Source organism: Canis lupus, chromosome 8 (genome assembly GCF_011100685.1).
Source record: "Canis lupus familiaris isolate Mischka breed German Shepherd chromosome 8, alternate assembly UU_Cfam_GSD_1.0, whole genome shotgun sequence".
NCBI classification, from domain to species: domain Eukaryota; kingdom Metazoa; phylum Chordata; class Mammalia; order Carnivora; family Canidae; genus Canis; species Canis lupus.
In genome coordinates this window covers 38,464,916-38,485,669 of record NC_049229.1, presented here as the reverse complement: position 1 = coordinate 38,485,669, position 20,754 = coordinate 38,464,916, and the positions used below count along the sequence as shown (strand labels likewise).

General features: G+C 34.5%; 1 protein-coding gene across 1 annotated transcript in view; it reads left to right on the top strand.

The window, feature by feature from the left end:
* The window catches only part of SGPP1 (sphingosine-1-phosphate phosphatase 1), a 33,311-nt gene extending 18,955 nt beyond the window's left edge, over window positions 1-14,356 (top strand). The window contains exons 2-3 of the mRNA XM_038544901.1: window positions 2,893-2,982; window positions 11,921-14,356. Coding sequence (XP_038400829.1) covers window positions 2,893-2,982; window positions 11,921-12,472 — 642 coding nt within the window. The 3' untranslated portion in view covers window positions 12,473-14,356. The remainder of the gene's footprint in view (window positions 1-2,892; window positions 2,983-11,920) is intronic.
* The last annotated feature ends 6,398 nt before the right edge of the window (window positions 14,357-20,754 follow it).

Below are 20,754 nucleotides of genomic sequence, written 5' to 3'. Positions count from 1 at the left end.
ATTTGATGATCATGTTGATTTTTTCTTTTTTTTTTTTTTTAAGATTTTATTTATTCATGAGAGACACACGGCGGGGGGGGGAGGGTGCAGAGGGAGAAGCAGGTTCCATGAAGGAAGCTTGATGTGGGACTCAATCCTGGAACTCTGGGATCACGCCCTGAGCCAAAGGCAGATGCTCAACTGCTGAGCCACCCAGGTGTCCCAATTTTTGATGTATTACATTGATTTCTCTTTGTTGAACCACTCTTTTCTGGGATGAATCCCACACCATACATCATGGTGTATAATAGTTTTAATGAGCTCTTAGATTTGGTTTGCTAATATTTTATTTCTGTACCTGTATTTACAAGGGATATTGGTCTGTAGTTTTCTTATGATGTCTTTGTCTGGTTTTGATATCAGGGTAATAATGGCTTCACAGAATGAGTCAGGAACTGTTCCCCCCACTTCTGGGGTTTTTTTGTAAGAGCTTGAGAAAGGTTGATATTAAATCTTTTAAAAATGTTAGGTAAAATGACCAGTGAAACCATCCAGACTTCAGGGACCCTGGCTGGTTGAAGTTTGCCTATTTTGTGATACATCTCAGCATGTGGCTCCCAGGGTTGCATCTATCAGGAAGAGAGAGATCATAGAATGACTGAAAGTGGCATAAGTCACTTTTTCCCAACTCATTGGCTAAACTGGTTACATGGTCCCAATCTAACTGCAAGGGAACCTGAAAATGTAGAGGAGCAGAAGGAATATTTGATGAACATTACTGTTTCAACAACTGTTCTTTTATTTCTCCACAGTATTTAACACACTTGAACACATAGTACATAACACATCTTATATAATTCACATATATTTAAATATATAATTTGCATATTTTGTGTTCACTATTTAGTGCCTTCCTCAGCTAGAGCATAAGCTTATTCTTCTAGAAAACCATACGGCTTACAATTACTTGCCCACACACCTTTGTTCATGTTCCTGCTGCTTATATGCCTTTTATTATTTTTTTGCTCTGTAGTCCTTTTTTCTAAATATTAGATCCTACTCATGTCTCAGGACAACTTGGATCTTATGTAATCTGGGTGACTTTGTTAACATCTTTAAATTAAGTGCCCCTCCCTTAGAATTCCTCAGAATTTTTAGTATACTATCGTAGCACTTACCACATTATATAGTTACATGTCTGTGCCATTAACCAAGTTCCTTATGCATGTTGAAGAATGGCTAGAGAAAGAGAGCCTAGAAAAGAAACTATGAGGATCTGAATAAGGATGGCTTAAGGGGAGTGGAAAAGGGATGACAGAAATACTTAGGTGAAAACAGCAAGATGTGATTATTGGTTGAACATGAGGGATAAGGAAGGAATCAAGGATAATTCATATTTCTTATTTAGGCTATTATGTGGATTATGAGGTTCCAAATGAAATAGGGAATATGAGAGGAGGAACAAGATTGGGTAGTAGGATGATGACACTGGTTTGAAGAACAGAGGGTTTAATTAACTCCATAGAGAGATATGTGCAAGTGAAGATATGTGCAGTAGCAGGTGCAGGTGAAGGCATTGGCTGTGGTTCTTAATGCAAAGAAGTGGATAGGTCTTCAGCATGCGAAATAGTAGTTAAAAAATAAGAAAAGCTGAGACTACCAATAACTACTAAGGGCAGAATCCTTATTTATTTATGCCAATGTTTAAGAAACAAGAAGAGGAAGATATGCTCTTATGTGGAAAACAGACAAAAATAGATGGTGAAAGAGGAAACAGAATGTGCTATTATAGAAATCAAGGGTATTTAGACTTTCAGGAAAGTCGTAGCCATGTCAAATACAGTAGAGAAGTCAAATCAAAATAACTATGTACTAAATCTTTGTCACTTTTTTTACAACCTTACTAACTCCCTTTTTTTCAACCCCACTTACTGAACCAAATTGATTTCTTATTGAATTGAACCACCTTGGCTTCAATTTCATGGAGACATTTGAAGCTTAAGGGCATAAACTGCTTCAAGTGTGTCCCTCTCTTTCTTCCTTTACAAACTTGCCACCATGCCTCTTTCCCACTAAACAAGGAGACTCAGGTAAGTCTTGATACCAAGAGTTGTCTACATTTTATGTTTTTCCATTTTTATGACTTTCTGATCCCAGTATTCCCCCCCACACACACACAGTTTTTCTCAAAAAGGTTGAAATTTTAGTGGAGGGGCAGAAGTGGAAAACCAATTAATTACAAGGTGTTGAATACAAGATGGGGAAGTACCAACAGAAACTACAAATAGCAGTCATTGATGGAACTAAGAGGGAGATGGTGCTCAGTCTTCGTCCCCAGGGAAGCTAGGACACTTACATGGATCAGATTTAGCACTATTCCAGAGGTATTTCATTTTGGAGCTACATGAAAAAATATGTCTCCTACCTGCTTTTCTCCTGCAGCATGATGGTGATTAAGTCTTTACTAAAGAAATGAAAATGAGCCAGTTCTCACAATGAGGATTATACCAGATTTCATTCATTTACTCAAGCATATAAAAATATGTTTTTTTTTGTTTGTTTGTTTTTGAGAGAGTGAGTATGCACATGCAAGCAAGCACAAGCTAGGGGGAAGGGGTAGAAGGAGAGAGAGAATCTTAAGCAGGACTCCATCTCACGACCCTGAGATCATGACCTAAGCTGAAATCAAGAGTTGGATGCTTAACTGACTGAGCCACCCAGGCACCCCTGCAAAAGTATTTCTTCATTGTCTGCTATGTGTCATGTTCAGGGTTAGGTGCTAGGAATACAATGAAGAGTAAAAATACAGTTCTTGTTTTTTGTGGGGTTTGTGGTAGAGTAATTTGTTTTTTATTTCCTTGTTTATATTTAACCTAATTTATTTAACTAATTTTACTTTTTTTTCCCCTTTAGTATCCTCTTATATATGGACTGATTCTTATTCCCTGCTGGTGTTCTCTAGTTTGCCTAAGTAGAATTTACATGGGAATGCACTCCATTCTGGTAAGGAAAACATTGTGTTCATAGTGCCTTTTTTTTAATGGGAAGCCTGAAAAAATATTATTATAAATCTTTGTTTTACAAAAAGAGTATGTTAACATGAGTTTTGTGAGCATTTAACTTAGTAATTATGTATTTTATTGAAACAGTTTCCAGCAATCACATATAACCAAATATTATGCTCAAGATTAGAGGTTTCTCCCTCCTTCCAGTCTGTTTGATTTTCCTTCTCATTTTCTTCTCTGCTTCTTCTCCCACTGAGTGAAAACCAACAATGTGAATACAGAAATCAAGGAGAGCTCTCCTGATTAAAGAATACCCAGTGACTAGAAACTACATGAACTTAAACCACTTATATTTACATATTAAGCTCTAGTTTTCTTCATTTTCCTACCAGTATTTTAGGGCTTACAACAGTTATTTTATTTTGAGAATGCTATTCAGTTTAAAAAGCAGCAGCAAGGGAGCCTGTAACTCTTTAGCCACACCTGCTCCCCTCCTTTCCTCCTCTTCCCAATGATACTCCTTTAATTCTAGCATGCATTATCTCTTCCCCAGATTACTGTAACAGCTTCATTAGTGGCCCTACTTCCAGTCTGACATCACTCCATACAGTGTTTAGTCTCCTATTGTAGTTTACTTCCAAAACACCAGTCTGATGTCATATTGAATGACCTATGTTTCCTCAAATGGTGTTTCTTATCTCCATACCTTTAAGGAATGCCGAAACTTCTGCTTGAATACCCTTTTCCCTTTCTTTGTCTCGCTATCTTATCCATTCCTCAAGACTCACAAAAATGTTCTCAACTCCTAAAAGCCTTGTAACATTCCCCATCTTTCGTTTCTGTAGACTGATTCGGTGACCTTTCTCCCAGAGCATCTTGAGCATAATTCTGGCACAGCACTTATGCTAAACTGCAATTGTTGTTGTTTTTTTTTTTTTTAAATCTGTGACTCCTACTAGATAATAAGCAACATAAGAAAAGCAGCTATGTTTTCTCTCTATCCCTTGCGTCTAGTATGGTGTATCTTTGTACACTCTTTGAACATATTATGTATTTTGTAGATAAAAGATCAGGAAAAAAAAAGTATGAGCTAACTCATAGAATAAAAAAATTTACAACTGGTTACAAATTATTCTTGTCCTTTTAGAATTTTCTACTCATAAAAATACCTACTTAGCTTGTTTCATAGCTGTAGAAAGACTGGGTTTCTATTTCTTACTTAGATTGCTTACTTCCAGTAGCTGCCCCTTCACTAGTAAATTTCCAGAAATTGCAAATACTATTTATTTTAATAAGCAAATTATTTGCATTCAACTTTTTATAACTATTTGCATTAATGCTAATTGTGAATTTACACATAATTCTAACTAATCTCTACTAATTTTATAATGAGACCGTGTATCATATTTTTTAGGTCAGATCTAATATTTGTCAAGAGAAAATGTTATCCATTTCTGTGTCTTGTTAGTTATTCCCTTCCAGTCCCAAAAGTTAGTAATATTACTCCTAAAAAACTACCAAATGATTATGCATCTTTCAGTGACAAAAAATGGATCCCTGATATTTCTTGAAGTGAAAGATATTATATAATATTACCCCTCGGTTCATTATCATAATAAAAAGTATAATAAGAATCTGATTATGTTGAATATATAATCTAAAAGATATGTTCTTTAAAAAAACTGATGTTTAGTGGATTGATCAAATATTCAAGCTGAGTTTAGTTCAGTTCATACTAGATGTCTATTTTTGAATCAGCTGACATAAAAACAATATTGATGTATTATTTTTCAAATCATGCATCTGATAACTCTAGTCCTTTATTCAAAAACCTTCTTGTCCCATTGAATGTTACATCAGTTTTATTCAAACCAGCTACTGAATTTTATTATTACAAATTTCTGTTTTCCTTTTGTTTTTCCGTTTTCCTTTTAAAAGTAAAATCATGGGTAACTTGTAAACATGTAAATTATGATCCTGTATTATGACCACAGTTTTTCCTAATCAATAATACATTGCTTCTTATTATTTGATAGTTGATATATGAAATTATAACTATAATGAATCCCCCTTGTTTACATTATGGATCTAATGTATTCCCACAATTTTTTTTCCTATATTGTAATGCTTCAGTAATTACCTGCATTTTTTTTAAAGATTTTATTTATTTATTCATGAGAGACACAGAGAGAGAATCAGAGACATACGCAGAAGGAGAAGCAGGCTCCATACAGGTAGCTGGATACAGGACTTGATCCTCCATCCTCAGATCTGGGATCATGCCCAGAGCCGAAGTCAGATCCTCAACTGCTAAGCCACCCAGGCTTTCCTATTACCTGCATTTTGAACTATATTCTTATTCATAATTTGTATCTTTACTATTTATTGTGAAAGAGTATGGAACTATAGGCAGCTAGTGCCCTACAAGTTGTTAATAGGTGCTTAGATACCATAGTATCTAAGCAGATGTGTCTTCATTAACATAAGAACAGAGTTCTGTGATAATGTGTTCTAAATAATTTAAAATGAACACTTCATTCAGTATTTGCCCTAAGCATTGTTGTTATTGTTACAACACAAAAAGCAACAGCTTAGTTTATTTCCAACATCTACCTACTTTCCTAAATGGATTTTTTTAATTCCAGGAAAAGTATAGAGGAGTTACTATATCTTTTCCTTTACTTATTATAAAACCTAGCTCTCAAAATTTAAATTCATAAAAATGCAGGCCATTTTTAAGTTACTAGACTGGGAACTTGTCAAACTATTATTTTGCTTCTGCATTAGTAACATTATGAATAGGCTATAAATCCATTTACCCAAAATTATACTGAAAACTTATATGTCTATATGTGGAAAGTCTTTTTAGAAAGATATTAATGAGATTATAAAGCAATATGTACTAGTCAAACCCATTTTTATAACAAGAAATAGAAATCCAAACAACCAACCAAAAACCCCTCAAAAACCCAAAAACATTATAAAGAAAGGTCTGGAACAGTCAACATTCAGAATCTTAAGAGTGACTATTCCTGGGTAATAAGTATTTGTTATTGTTTATCTGTATTTTCTAGTTTTTTTTTTAATGATCACATTTTAAATTTGAATTTTAATTAAAGATAAACAATTCAAAATCTATCTTTAATAGTGCCTTAATAATCAAATAAAATGCATTCTAACAAAACATTTTGTTGTTTGGAACTGTTGGCATCACTGACATACTGAAATTAGAAGCAGGACACCTAAAATATGTTATAATTGAAAAAAAACTCAACAACTCACTAGGATATGACAGGAGCCCTGAATTCTAATCTTAGCAAATCACTGGCCTCTCTAGGTCTATTTCCTGATCAGAAGAAATGAAGAGGATAAAACTTTAGATTTAGTATGTAATAAACTTTATTAAGTTTATGGTATTTGATATTTCTGCCATAAATTTGATAAGCCTGAATATTCTAATGTGTAATTACTATTAGTTTGAGGGCATATAAGTTATCTATAGCTAACTGGTATCTAAAATTATTTGATACCACAATGATAGCCATCATGTTTATGTCCTGAATTCAGTTGTTCCTTCCTCTGGTTCTGTTGCATGGAGAATTCTACCACTGAACCACCCATGCACCTGGTTCTGTTGCATGGAAATTCAGTTTACCCTTCACTACTCAGGGTAATATCATAAATAATAACTCAATCTGAAAAGGAGGTAGATTTGTATAGTCTTTTTTTTTTTAAGATTTTATTTACTTATTCATGAGAGACACTGAGAGAGAGGAAGAGACACAGGCAGAGGGAGAAGCAGGCTCCCTGCAGGGAGCCTGATGTGGGACTCAACCCTAGGACCCTAGGATCACGACCTGAGTCAAAGGCAGATGCTCAACCACTAAGCCAGCCAGGTACCCCAGATTTGTATAGTTTAATATTCCTGCAACTCTAAAAAAAAAAAAAAAAAAAAAGAGAGGACAACAAATACTGGATATTTTGTGTTGTACTGAAATAGATTTGTAGAATTATAATTTTTATGAGTTATTTTAAAGAATTCTTAAAGTGATCAAATGTAGGGGCACCTGGGCCAGCTCAGTCAGAGGAGTGAGCTTGTGATTCTTGATCTTGAGGTTGTGAGTTTGAACCCCACATTGGGTATAGGGATTACTTAAATGAATAAATAAAACTTTAAAAGTAACTATAGGGATCCCTGGGTGGCGCAGCGGTTTGGCGCCTGCCTTTGGCCCAGGGCGTGAACCTGGAGACCCGGGATCAAATCCCACATCGGGCTCCCGGTGCATGGAGCCTGCTTCTCCCTCTGCCTGTGTCTCTGCCTCTCTCTCTCTCTATCTGTCATAAATAAATAAAATATTAAAAAAAAAATAAAAGTAACTATATTTTAAAACGTGATCAAATGTAAAGAAAAAATCTTTAAAAGTCATTTTTTAAAAAATTTTTTATTTATTTATGATAGTCACAGAGAGAGAGAGAGAGAGAGGCAGAGACATAGGCAGAGGGAGAAGCAGGCTCCAAGCACCGGGAGCCCGATGTGGGATTCGATCCTGGGTCTCCAAGATCGCGCCCTGGGCCAAAGGCAGGCGCTAAAGCGCTGCGCCACCCAGGGATCCCAAAAGTCATTTAATTGATTAGTCTTTATCATTTTTTTTAAGGTAGTATAAAACTTTTATAGGAGGGCAGCCCAGGTGGCTCAGTGGTTTAGCACCACATTCAGCCCAGGGCCTGATCCTGGAGACTCAGGATTGAGTCCCACATTGGGCTCCCTGTGTGGAGCCTGCTTCTCCCTCTGCCTGGGTCTCTGCCTTTCTCTGTGTATCTCTCATGAATAAATAAATAAAATCTTAAAAAAAAAAAAAAGAGGGATCCCTGGGTGGCACAGCGGTTTAGTGCCTGCCTTTGGCCCAGGGCGCGATCCTGGAGACCCGGGATCGAATCCCATGTCGGGCTCCCGGTGCATGGAGCCTGCTTCTCCCTCTGCCTCTCTCTCTCTCTCTCTCTCTCTCTCTGTGACTATCATAAATAAATAAAAATTAAAAAAATATATAAAAAAATAAAAAATAAAAAAAGCTAACTTTGGAGCTAGCAAGCCTTCCTTTCATTTAATCTAACAGTAAATGTTATTATATATAGTTTTATGTAAAAAACTCATTAACTGTCATTTATTAAAACTTCTTTTTATTTAAAACTTCTGACTTGGTACACATTCTATGTAAGAATTACAAGACTCAGAACACTTCTACATTAGCATATTCTGAAATTTTTGAATCAGTCATGAAATTTAATAAAAAATAAAGCAACAGCTTCTATCCTGGTAGCCATAATCTTATAATTATTTTGCAAGACTCATGCCTTTAATTGCAAGGTAGGGAAGAAAGGGTAAGATAGCAACCAAAGGAACATAATCTCATAAAAGTTAATTAAATGGCAATTAGTGATATGAAATACAAAGAATAGAGGTGTGATAGTCACATAATTTGAGAGCTCCATGTCCAAAAGTATGATCAGATTTTGGGTCACTTTTGGAATCTTTGAGTAACTGCAGTAAAATTTAGTTAATAAGAATTCTTGGGTAACTTTTAGTATGTATCAGTGAATTTTCACAGACCTCATGTTCAAAAAAAATGTTAAAAATTTAGTTTTTCACTCCAATGCTGAGAATCATTTTTTTCAACAAATGTATTGAGCACTTTCAATCCATAAGATTAAATACCTAGCTGTATGACAGTAGTCTCATTTTCTTTAAAAAGTGGCTAATTAAGGTAACCATAAATATTTTAATCAAATTTGGACACTCCAAAAAAAAAATTTGGACACTCCTTGAAAGCAGAGAAAAGACACTTTTAATATTTATTCTGGGGACAAAAGAGCAAAATGAGATTGTATTTGTAAGCCTAAATGCAGTTACATAAAATATTAAAGTATTACAGCAGTGTTTTCAGTACAGAAAATATTATTCTCTGAAAATGTCTTTAGCCCAAGTTGAAAAATTGTTTCCTCTATTTCTCTTACAGAGTTCTTATCAAGCAAGATTATATGATAAGTCCAAAGAATTATTCTTAGTTTAACAAATATTTATTGCCTCCTTACTGTGTGCCAGCCATTGGCATATATGTATAAATAAGGTAGTCTTTGCCTTTGAGAAATTATTGTCTACATATGTAATATGTAATATAAATATGTAATGCCATGATTCTCAATTGGGGCTGCAAAATGGAATCACTGGGGAGCTTTTTTTAAGAAAAAAAATTGATGGCCTACTCCCACTTCAATTCAGTCAGAATCTCTGAGGATTGGCCCAGGCATCAATATTTGTAAAGTTCCTGAGTGATTTTTTTTAAAGGGCACAGGGATTGTGAACCTTTGGTTTTCTGGTAGAAATAGAAAGGAAAGCCATGTGGTAACTATTCTGACAGGTTTGTAGAAGATGCTATGGAGTAAAGAGGAGGAAAATTCCTTATTATGGGGTAGGAAGAGAAAGTTTATGGAGGTGATAGGTACCTGAGCAGAATCTCAAAGGATATGTAATAGTTTGTCTAAAATATGGAAGGAACGGTAATCCGAAGATGAGAGAAAATAAAGTCTCTAAATTCATTATGGGATTTGGCATTGAAGCATTATTTTTTAAGGTTGTTATTATTTTGTTTTTAAAGTAATCTCTACACCCAATGTGGGGCTTGAGCTCAAAACCCTGAGATCAACAGTCACATGCTTCATGGACTAAGCCAGCCAGGTGCCTCTGTCATTGAAGCATTATGATAGGCAGAAGCCAGATGTGAAACGTCCTTCTAAGGAGTTTGAATACACAAGTGAAATTTTTGCCTTAGTTCTTTAGTTTTTGCTAAGTGATTATATCTTTCTTTGACTTACTATCACAGCATTTATATAAAAAGAGTATAATTACTTTTAAATAATCTCATTTCATATTTTAGAATCAGAAAATATCCATAAAAATTGTTCTATATAGAAATAAATTTTTAAAATGCTTTTCTAATGATTGTAATTGTTGTAATTGTTGAATAACAGAGTAAAGATACTCACTTCCAAGTAATTTAGTAGATTTTGTTAGAATAGATAAATCCTATAAAGAATTCATTTGTTCATTCATCCAATATATATTTGAGTGTCTACAATGTGCCAAGCTTCCTAGGAAGGCAATGGTTAAAGAAGATAATTTCCATAAAAGTTTTAGCTGCACATTCAGTTCTTTCTCTCTTTAGCAATTGTCTATATCTTTAGCTATTCTTATATTTCATAGTATTCTTATTTAGAGTTTTATATTGTTTAGAACAATGCATTGTACTGTTGACTTTGCTGATCCACAATAAGGTGGAGCAGTTCAATAAAAAACTGTGCAGCAGTTCAATAAAAAGTGAGGACAATACCAAGAATTTGGGAGTATACTGAAGTCTTAAGTGTAAAAGGCAAACTTAAACATTTCAGAACATATCTTTACGATCTTGTGGCAGGGAAGGCTTTCTTAAGCAGTAAATAATAAATGTGATTACCTTAAAATTTAGAACTTCCGTTCATCAAAAGACTAAAGAAAATGAAAAGGCAGGCCATAAAATCCAAAAAAGATGTTTACAGAACATATTATTGATAAAAGATTTTGTTGAAAAAGGATTTATACAAAGATCATATGAAAAAAATCATGTAAGTCAGCAAGAAAAAAAATCTAAAAGAACAGTTGCAAAAAGACACAAATATACATTACACAAGGAATAACCCATAAATTTATGAAAAGATACTTACTAATCAGGAAAATCCAAGTTAAACATCAAGAAATGCCAACAGTTGAGGAGATGTAAATTTTTGTAAACATTTTGGAAATTTTTTTTATTGTCTTATAAAATAGAACATGCACATATCCTATGATTCTGCCATTCTGTTCCTAGGAAAGGCTTGCAGACCCATACCAGGCAATACAGAAACAAAGAACATAGTAGCACTGTTTCTAATATTCCTGGTTGGCTTAAGAATAGATACCAATTGAGAAAGCACTCGAGCTCAACCATAACCAATAAACTAATCCAAAACTTAAAAAAAAAAAGTTAAGTAACCATCAGTGGGAAAACGGATAAATAAACTGTATAATCACATAACAAAGTGTTACACAGTTGTGGAAGTGAATGACCTACAACTACATATAATGAATGAATCTTGAAGATTTAATGTTAACTTCTGTAAAGATTCAATATAATATTACGATCTTGTTGGGGGCAATGATTTCCTAGATATTAATTTTATAACTTCATATACACTCTACCTATCTTTTTATGTGTACCAATTATTGCATAATAAAAATTTTAAGACAGAAAAACATTAAGCTGTTGTTGACCCTTTAACAACATGGGTTTGAATTTTACAGGTCTCCTTATGTGCAGAATTTTTTATAGGACTGAATGTATTGTCTCATGATTTTAACATTTTCTTTTCTCTGGCTTTATTGTAAGAATACAGTATATAATACATATAACCTTTAAAAATATGTGTTGTTATCAGTAAGGCTTTGGGTCAACAGTATGCTATCAGTTAAGTTTTGAGGGAGTCAAAGTTATATGTCAATTTTCACAGTGTGTGGGGGTTGGCTCCCCTAATCCTCATATTAAGGGTCAGCTGTATAGTCTTTTTTCCCAGAAATAAAAACTATAAAATTTAGGCATAGTTTATTGTTGGGGGCTTAAATATAAATCTTTGTGTAGTATAGAATGTAATTTATAAAAAGGGGGAATTATGAAAAAATACTTTTATTATTATTGTTAAATCTTTTTATTATCACTAAAGGTTTTATTACTGATCATATGTTCAGTTAGTAAGCTTTACTTTGAAAATGTGACATTAAAATTTTATATTTATTAATATTTAAAATGTGAAATATACATTTTTAAATGTCAAAAGTCGTAGTATACTAAACAACTCTTCTCTTTTCCCAGGATATTATTGCTGGATTCCTATATACGATTTTAATCTTAATTATCTTCTATCCATTTGTGGACCTGATTGACAACTTCAACCAAACTCACAAATATGCTCCATTAATCATCATCGGGCTTCACTTAGCCTTGGGAATCTTTTCTTTCACTCTTGACACCTGGAGTACATCCCGAGGAGACACAGCTGAGATTCTAGGAAGTGGTGCTGGAATTGCATGTGGATCTCATGTTACCTATAACATGGGTCTAATATTAGATCCTTCTCTGGATATTCTACCGTTAGCTAGGCCCCCCATTACTATGACTCTGTGTGGAAAAGCCATATTGAGGATCCTAATTGGGATGGTATTTGTACTAATAGTCAGAGATATAATGAAAAAGATCACCATTCCTTTAGCCTGTAAAATCTTCAATATACCATGTGATGATGTTCGAAAAGCAAGACAACACATGGAAGTTGAACTTCCTTATCGGTATATTACCTATGGAATGGTTGGTTTCTCTATCACATTTTTTGTTCCTTACATATTTTTCTTCATTGGTATCTCTTGATGGAGAAATAGTGTTTATAAGAAAGGAGGGTATCAGTTACTGATATCTAAAAATATATTCTAGTTAAAAGCCAAATCAGAGTTAGGCTTTTGCAGGAATTTAACTTAAATAATTATTTAAGTAAATTCATAAGAATTGGTGCATTTTGTCATTGCACATCCAGATATTGTTTTAGGTGACCTGAGCTATTTTAAACACGGAGAAAATGATAAGTATCCATTTTGAATGTTCATGTAATGTTTGGAGAGTTTTATGCTGTTATGAATTGGAGTTATATATAATATATATTAAGATACATAATGGGCAAATATGTATCTAATATATGTTATATATGAAATAATATACCTAAGTTATTTTAAACTGTGGGGCTGAATTATAAAATCAATAATAATATGCAAACAATGTGCCTGTATATCTGGACTTAATACTGGCACGTTGTTAACAGATATATTTAACATTTATTTACTATGGGAGCCATTTCCTAATTGCATAATTACTAGGCCAGAATTCATATACCACCACATAATGATTTACTGCCTCTTTTTACACTGCCATCATCTTTCATGTTACCCATGATATTGAACATGGGAGGCATTTTTAATGGACCAAATTTTCAGAAAAATTCGGTTTTTTATTCTTTTTTTTTTTTTAAGTTCTGTACACTGTTGAATGTACTTTATTTGCAGTTCTGGACATCAGTTTAATAATTCAGGTACTGAATTTTATTGCTTGCTAATTGTGCCTTTCTGTTGCTGGATTAAGAAATGCCATGTATACTGTGATATAAAAATAAGATACTAAACTTTATCTTAAGTTACATATAATCAGGCAAATATTTTAAAAATACATGTCAAATTAACAGGGCTAGAAGTAACCCACTCGTAATTCTTTAGCCTTTATTTGGAAAGAAATGTGGAATGGGCTAAACTTTCTGATTTATTGGGAAGCTGAATGGATAAATATTTCCATTTTTGTAGGTATTTTTCTGTGCATTGTAAGTTATAGGAACAAGATATATTTTTTGTACATTGTCTTGATTGTTTATACTGCAGGTAGATATTTCCAGTGAATGGAAATGTAACTGAAATTTATAGATGGGACAATGCACAGGCTTCATTTGTAAACAAATCGTTTTTCTAAATTATTTGGAAAGGATTGGATTTAGCAGTGTTAACTTTTAATACCCATTTATTAGCTACTTAAGGTAAATTATAAAATCTAAAAGTATCAGTATTTCAGATCCTATTATTTTTCGATTTTTATTATTTTCAGAGTGGAAAATTTGGGTATTGTATTAAACTATTCTTTATTCTTCTGTCTGTGCCTTTATATTTTGAAGTGTAATTGTAGCTAGGTTAACATTAAGTTTATTTGTAGTAAGTTTTTTCATAAAGAAGAGAATTAACTTTCCATATAAATGAGCATCAGGTATGGAATTACTGACTTTAGTGCAATATCTGTCTGATTATCCAGAATTATCACTTAAGATGTTTCTATTTTGGACAGCATAACTATTTGAGCTCATATTTTTATAATTCTGATTGAGAATTTAGGGACATGGTAATTTTTACCAACATTGAATCTGATAATTTTAAATAAAGCAACTAAATTTGGGACCTTTACCTATTAGTAGGAAACCAAGGCACTTAGGAACATATCGGTACGTTGGAAAATGTGCAAAGAACTTTTCTTTCAAAATGTGTCTAATGAATTGAATTTTAGGGACTATTTCCCATAATCTGGGTCTATGCTATCTTATTGATTTTTATATCTAACTTAAAAGGTATTTGAAAATATTCCATTTCTTTGTGGTTTATTATTTTCTGTCCTATAATAGTTCCATGCTAGGTGTATTTTAAAATAAAAGCCAAATTCAGAATTGAAGGGTGTTTTGTTTTGTTTGCCTTCTATGCATTTAACCTTTGTATTATCTGATAGAGATTTATAAAAATATGTCTAGGATTTTCATTCTAGTAGGATTTTCCTATGAAGCATTTTATTCAAAATCAGAGTACTGTTTTCAGTATAGAAGACACTAAAGAATTGTTTTAGAGTTCCAACTGACTTTGGGCTCCAATTATGTACTTTTAGAGAGAAAAGTTTCATAATATTTCTTTAATAGTAGGAGTGCTACAGTCTCTCAGTCATTTAAGCATCTGACTCTTGGTTTCGGCTCAGGTCGTTTAATTCATGAGACACGCGGGATCCCTGGGTGGCGCAGCGGTTTGGCGCCTGCCTTTGGCCCAGGGCGCGATCCTGGAGACCCGGGATCGAATCCCACGTCGGGCTCCTGGTGCATGGAGCCTGCTTCTCCCTCTGCCTATGTCTCTGCCTCTGCCTCTCTCTCTCTCTCTCTCTTAAAAAAAAAAAATTTATGAGACACGCAGAGGCAGAGTCAGAGGGAGAAGCAGGCTTCTTGCAGGGAGCCCGATGCAGAACTCGATCCCCAAACTGGGATCACGCCCTGAGCTGAAAGCAGATGCTCAACCACCGAGCCACCCAGGCGTCCCAATGGCTCAGGTTTTGATCTCAGGGTCGTGAGATGGAGTCCCATTGTTGGGCTCTGTGCTCAGCAAGGAGTCTGCTTGAGATTCTGTCCCTCTCCCACTCTCTCCTCTTGCTCGTGCCGCTTCTGTGCTGTAAAATCATTAAGAAACTATAAAGAATTAACCTTTTAAGTTAAAGACTGAGGGATGCCTGGATGGCTCAACAGTTAAGTGCTGCCTTTGGCCCAGGGCATGATCCTGGAGTCCCCGGATCAAATCCCACTCAAATCCCACTCAAATCCCACTCAAATCCCACATCGGGCTCCCTGCATGGAGCCTGCATCTCCCCTCTACCTGTGTTTCTGCCTCTCTCTGTCTCTCATGAATAAATAAAACCTTAAAAAAAAAAAAAAGGTAAAGACTGAGAGCTGCTCTCTCTCTCAAATCCATAAATAAAATCTTTTTTTTTTTTTTTTTTTTAAGATTTTATTTGAGAGAGAGTGTGCCATGAGAGAGAACATGAGTAGAATGGGAGGGACAAAGGAAGAAGGAGAAGCAGACTCCCTGCTGAGCAGAATCTGATATGGGACTTGATCAAAGAGTCTGATATGGGACTTGATCCCAGGACCCTGGGATCATGATCTGAGGTGGAGACAGACACTTAACAGACTAAGCTACCAAGATGCCCCCTAAAATCTTTTTTTAAAAAGAAACTTATGAATAAACTGTTTTTCAGCAAAATCTGTGGCCAATAGTATTGCAGATAGTTGACTACTAATTCACTGTTTCAGGAATGAAACATAATATTAGGAATAGGTACTTTTTTTTTCTTTTTTTTAGGAATAGGTACTCTTTTCAAGCTAAATAAACATATAGACATTTCATTTTGTAATTTTAAAATGCTGTGATGGGGTGCCTGGCTGTCTCAGTAAGTAGCGCACTCTTACTCTTAGGGTCATGAGTTCAAGCCCCACATTGGGTATGGAGCCTAATTTTTTAAAAAAAGAAAAAACTATGTTATGTGAATTGCAAAAACTAGGTATGGCAAAAACTCATTTTAAGACCTAATACAGAGGAATGCTACTATTTAGTATTTAGTATTTTTATTTAGAATCTTTCTAGTAATCTTTATTAAATGTTTCTTTCAAAGACAAAAATAAAAATTCAGTGACACAAGTACAATTTTAAAGAAATTTTTCATAAGGATGAGTAAATATTAGAATGTTTTTGAGTATATGATAATACAACTTTATACAGCAAAGATTTTTCATTGGCAAAGTAATTTCATTCTTGTTAAAGAATGTTTTCTCTAGATTTAAAAGCCTGTTTAATCTGGACATGAGTAAGAACCAATTTTTAAAATTCAACTTTAGGGGCACTTGGGTGGTTCAGTCAGTTAAGCATCTGACTCTTGGTTTTGGCTAGAAGCATGATCCTGTCCACAGACAGGCTTCAGCACATGCATTTTTCTGGGAGAAAAATTCTACAACTTCCATCAGATCCTCAGATCAATGACCTAAAAAAGTTTAAAATTATGTAATAGCCTACCTTTTACTTCTTTTAGCTGTTTTAAAAATTTAGGTTGGGGGCGCCTGGGTGGCTTAGTTGGTTAAGATCTGCCTTTGGCTCAGGTCATGATCTCATGGTCCTGCAATAGAGCTCTGTGTAGGGTTCCCTGCTTAGCAGGGAGTCTGCTTCTCCCTCTCCCTCTGCTCCTCCCCGCCCCCCCACTTATGCTCTCTCTTGCTCACTCAAATAAATAAAATCTTAAAAAAAAAATTAAAATAAAGGGACACTTGGATGGCTCAGCGGTTGAGCGCCTGCCTTTGGCTTAGATCGTGATCCCCGGGTCCTGGGATCAAATCCCACATCAGGCTCCATGCAGGGAAACTGCTTATCCCTCTGTCTAGGTCTCTGCCTCTCTGTGTCTCTCATGAATAAATACATAAAATCTTTAAAAAGAAACAAAAATAAAAATTTAGGTTGTAAGTAAATGCTTCCAATTTATCTGGTAGGAACTGTCACTTTTCATGCAAATATTTTTTTTTCATGCAAATATTTAAGGATAACTTAGATTCTTGAAATGTTTTGCCTGTAATTACTATAATACCTTGTTATATAGAATGTGATTTGTATCCAAATTATTTTCTTTAAAAGCAAATCTGAAAGAAAATATTCTGTATATATGAGGATAAAACTTTAGTTTCTAGTAATAAGCTATATAATGTATCCTCGAGAATATTGCTTTGTACAGTTGATCGTTAATTTTTTTTTAAGATTTTATTTATTTATTCATAAGAGACACATACACAGAGAGATAGAGAGAGAGAGGCAGAGACATAGGCGGAGGGAGACGCAGGCTCTATGCAGGGAGCCTGATGTGGGACTCGATCCTGGGACTCCGGGATCATGCCCTGAGCCGAAGGCAAGACGCTCAACCACTGAGCCACTCAGGCGTCCCTGATCTTTAATTTTTCACATAATCAACTACTTCAAAATCTGTGATTTTTATAACTAAAGTGATTATAAATATCACTTATATTTAGTGATCTCAATATAGATGAGATATATTCAGGGCTTAAATATCAATCTTTTACTTAAGCACAGGGAAAAGGTTCCCTTAGATTCCAAAGGTCTCCAAATCCAGATTTAGGAGACTTGGCTGGGGGCTAGTGGCAAATAAAATAGACTCTTAATTCCCCTAATACTTAAAGGGTCTCCCCCCTCTGCCAACCTTTTCATCTGTGTTGATTTAGGGATAAAATTCACCAAATAATTTTAATGGACAATGTTACTTGTGCTCATTTTTTACTGAAACACTGATAACCTTGAAATAGTAAATGTAAAAAAAAAAATGAATACTCCTTCCTCAACATTTCCACTCTGCAAAATGTTTCAGATAGTATTACAAAATATTAATAGATATTTCTCAGGATACCTGGGTGGCTCAGCCATTGAGCATCTGCCTTCAGCTCAGGGCATGAATCCGGAGTTCCAAGATCAAGTCCCACATTGGGCTCTTTGCAGGGAGCCTGTTTCTTCATCTGCCTCTGTCTCTGCCTCTGTTACTTTTATGAATAAATAAATTTTTAAAAAACATATTTCTCTTTGCAGTATATTTCCAAAATATTATTTATGGACTCAAGCTGTAAATTTTTAAATTAACATATAACTTAATTTATAAGTATCATTAATCAATTATAAACCTAAATACAACATTTATATCTGAAGTAGTTTTCTACCTTTCCTAAAAATAATCTATAATTTCCCACTGTTATACATGTTAAGGGGAATTATAGAATTATAAAATATTTCAGACTACATAGGATCTTAGAGATCATATATGGCAACTTTTTACCAAATTTTCAAATCTATAATATTGGCAGATACAGTCACACTTCAGACAAATTGCGGGTTTGGTTACAGACCAATGCAATAAAGTAAGTATCACAATAGAGTGAATCAAATCAATTTTTTGGTTTCCCAGGCCATATAAAAGTTGTGTTTACCCTATACTGTAGTCTTGTAAGTTTTCGATAGCATAACTTCTAGAAAACAATGTACATATCTTAATTTAAAAATACTTTATGGCTAAAAAAAAAATGCTAACCATCATCTAAGCTTTCAGTGAGTTGTAATCACTGATCATCATCAATAACAATGATGAAAAAGTTTGAAATACCTCAAGAATTATCAAAATGTGACACACACAAAATGAACAAATGCTGCTAGAAAAAATGGCAGTCACTTGACACAGGGTTGCCACAAACCTATAATCTGTAAAAAAAAAAAAAAACACAATGTCTGTGAAAAGCAATAGAATGAGGTATGCCTGTAATTATGCACAATCTTCTTAATTAGTTACAGTTAGGCAACTATAACTTTATGATGCACTGTTGAACGGTTCTGAGTGAAAAAAAATTTAATGGGCTAAGAGCAGTGTAGTGTGGGGCAGAGGATACACTTTTGGTAGAAGAAATAGGATGAACCAAAGCACAGAAATGGGAAAGTGTTAGACATGTTTAGCAAACAAATGCATTGCTGTCTATCTGTGGAGCATGAAAGTACCTGGAAGGGAGCAGTTGAAAAGTCTGTTAAAATGTTTAATAAACAATGAGTATAAATAATGAAGTGCTGCCTTTCTTTACCAGTAGAAGAGCTACACTACTTAGTACTCACTTGGCTCAGGGATGAAATTATACCCAACTTGAAGGTAATCAGAACTATTGTTTGATAATTATTATTATTTTTTAAAATCTGTGATAAAGAGACTTCTGTGTTTTGCTTTGTCTTTTATTAAGAGGAAAAACAAGGCAATTTCATATATCAATCTTGGATTTTATTTATTTATTTTTAAGATTTTATTTATTTATTCATGAGACACAGAGAGAGAGAAGCAGGCTCCATGCAGGGAGCCCAATGTGGGACTTGATCCCAGATCCCGGGGTCATGCCCTGAGGTGGAGGCAGATGATCAACACTTGAGCCACTCAGGCATCCTGCAATCTTGGATTTTATATAAAGAAGCTCAAGGCCTTGAATTTTGGTGACATGAGATCATGAATGCTGTAGTTGCAATTTTTGAAAGGAGGGGCCCCAAGGAAATTAAGAAAACTCTGAATATGAAGCTATACTCTCCTTGCTTTCCAAAGCCTCACTAGAGGGACGTAAAACAAACTAATAACTTACCCAGAATCCTGCTAACCAACCATGAAGAAATAGGTCATGAGGATAAGCTGCAGACCAGCTATAAGGAGCCTTCCATCCATGCTTTGAAAATAACACTGGTGTCCTTCAACTTATTATCCCACCATACTGAGTAACATTTCTTCTAGAGATCGAGGTCAGAACTTATCACACATATGACTAACTTCAACTGCATGAGACATAAAGATTGTGAGGGAGTGTTAGGATATTTGCTAGCAGAATCACAGACACCAAATATGTTCTCCATAAATGAAGTAATCCCCAATATACCCATGCCCACCTAATTTTCCTGATTCAACATTGTTCAAGAAGGCTCTTGACTTCATTAAGGGAATGTGTGACTTATTTTAAAAAGACATACGACCATGTTTACCTTACAGTTAGCTCTCAAACATGTTACTAGCTGTTACAGATCTGTGAATATAGGCATTCTATATACATCATTCACCTGAAATCTCATTCCAAAGAAACTTGGCTGACTGTTTCATAAGACGGTTTTATAAGTAGAAAGGGAAGATTATAGACTTCTGTTTTGGGAAGTCTATAATGTACCATGTCACGATACATTAATGTCTATTATAAGGCTGACCAGATTTTAGACTTGCAAGCAGATTTTCTCGACTCCTGACCCCAACACTTGACAGAACCATTCTTGTGAAAATGTTTGTGTATGAATTCCACTCTGTATAAAGTTGCTAGTGCCAAACTGGTATTGACTTTCGTGTACCCATTCTGTGTCTGTTTTCTCCAAAACACAGTGACAAAAGAGGTAGGTTGAATAAAAGAAATATACTCAGGCAAGGATATTACAGATCAAGTCAGAAGACCAGAAGTTTTGTTTTGACTTTATTTTGGACTTTGATTCTAATTTGCTATACCTATAGGCACTAGCTCTGTCTTCTATGAGACACAATTCCTCACATATAAAATAAAGAGGTTAAAGTTGATGTTCTCTAAGATCCCTTTCAACATTAGAATTTAATATAAAAAATGTTAGATCAAGAAAAAACAAAGGGAATATCTCTATTGTTTGTAATAGGCTACTAAAAATTTTTTTTAAATCCATTTCCACAAGGAAATAAAGTTAAGG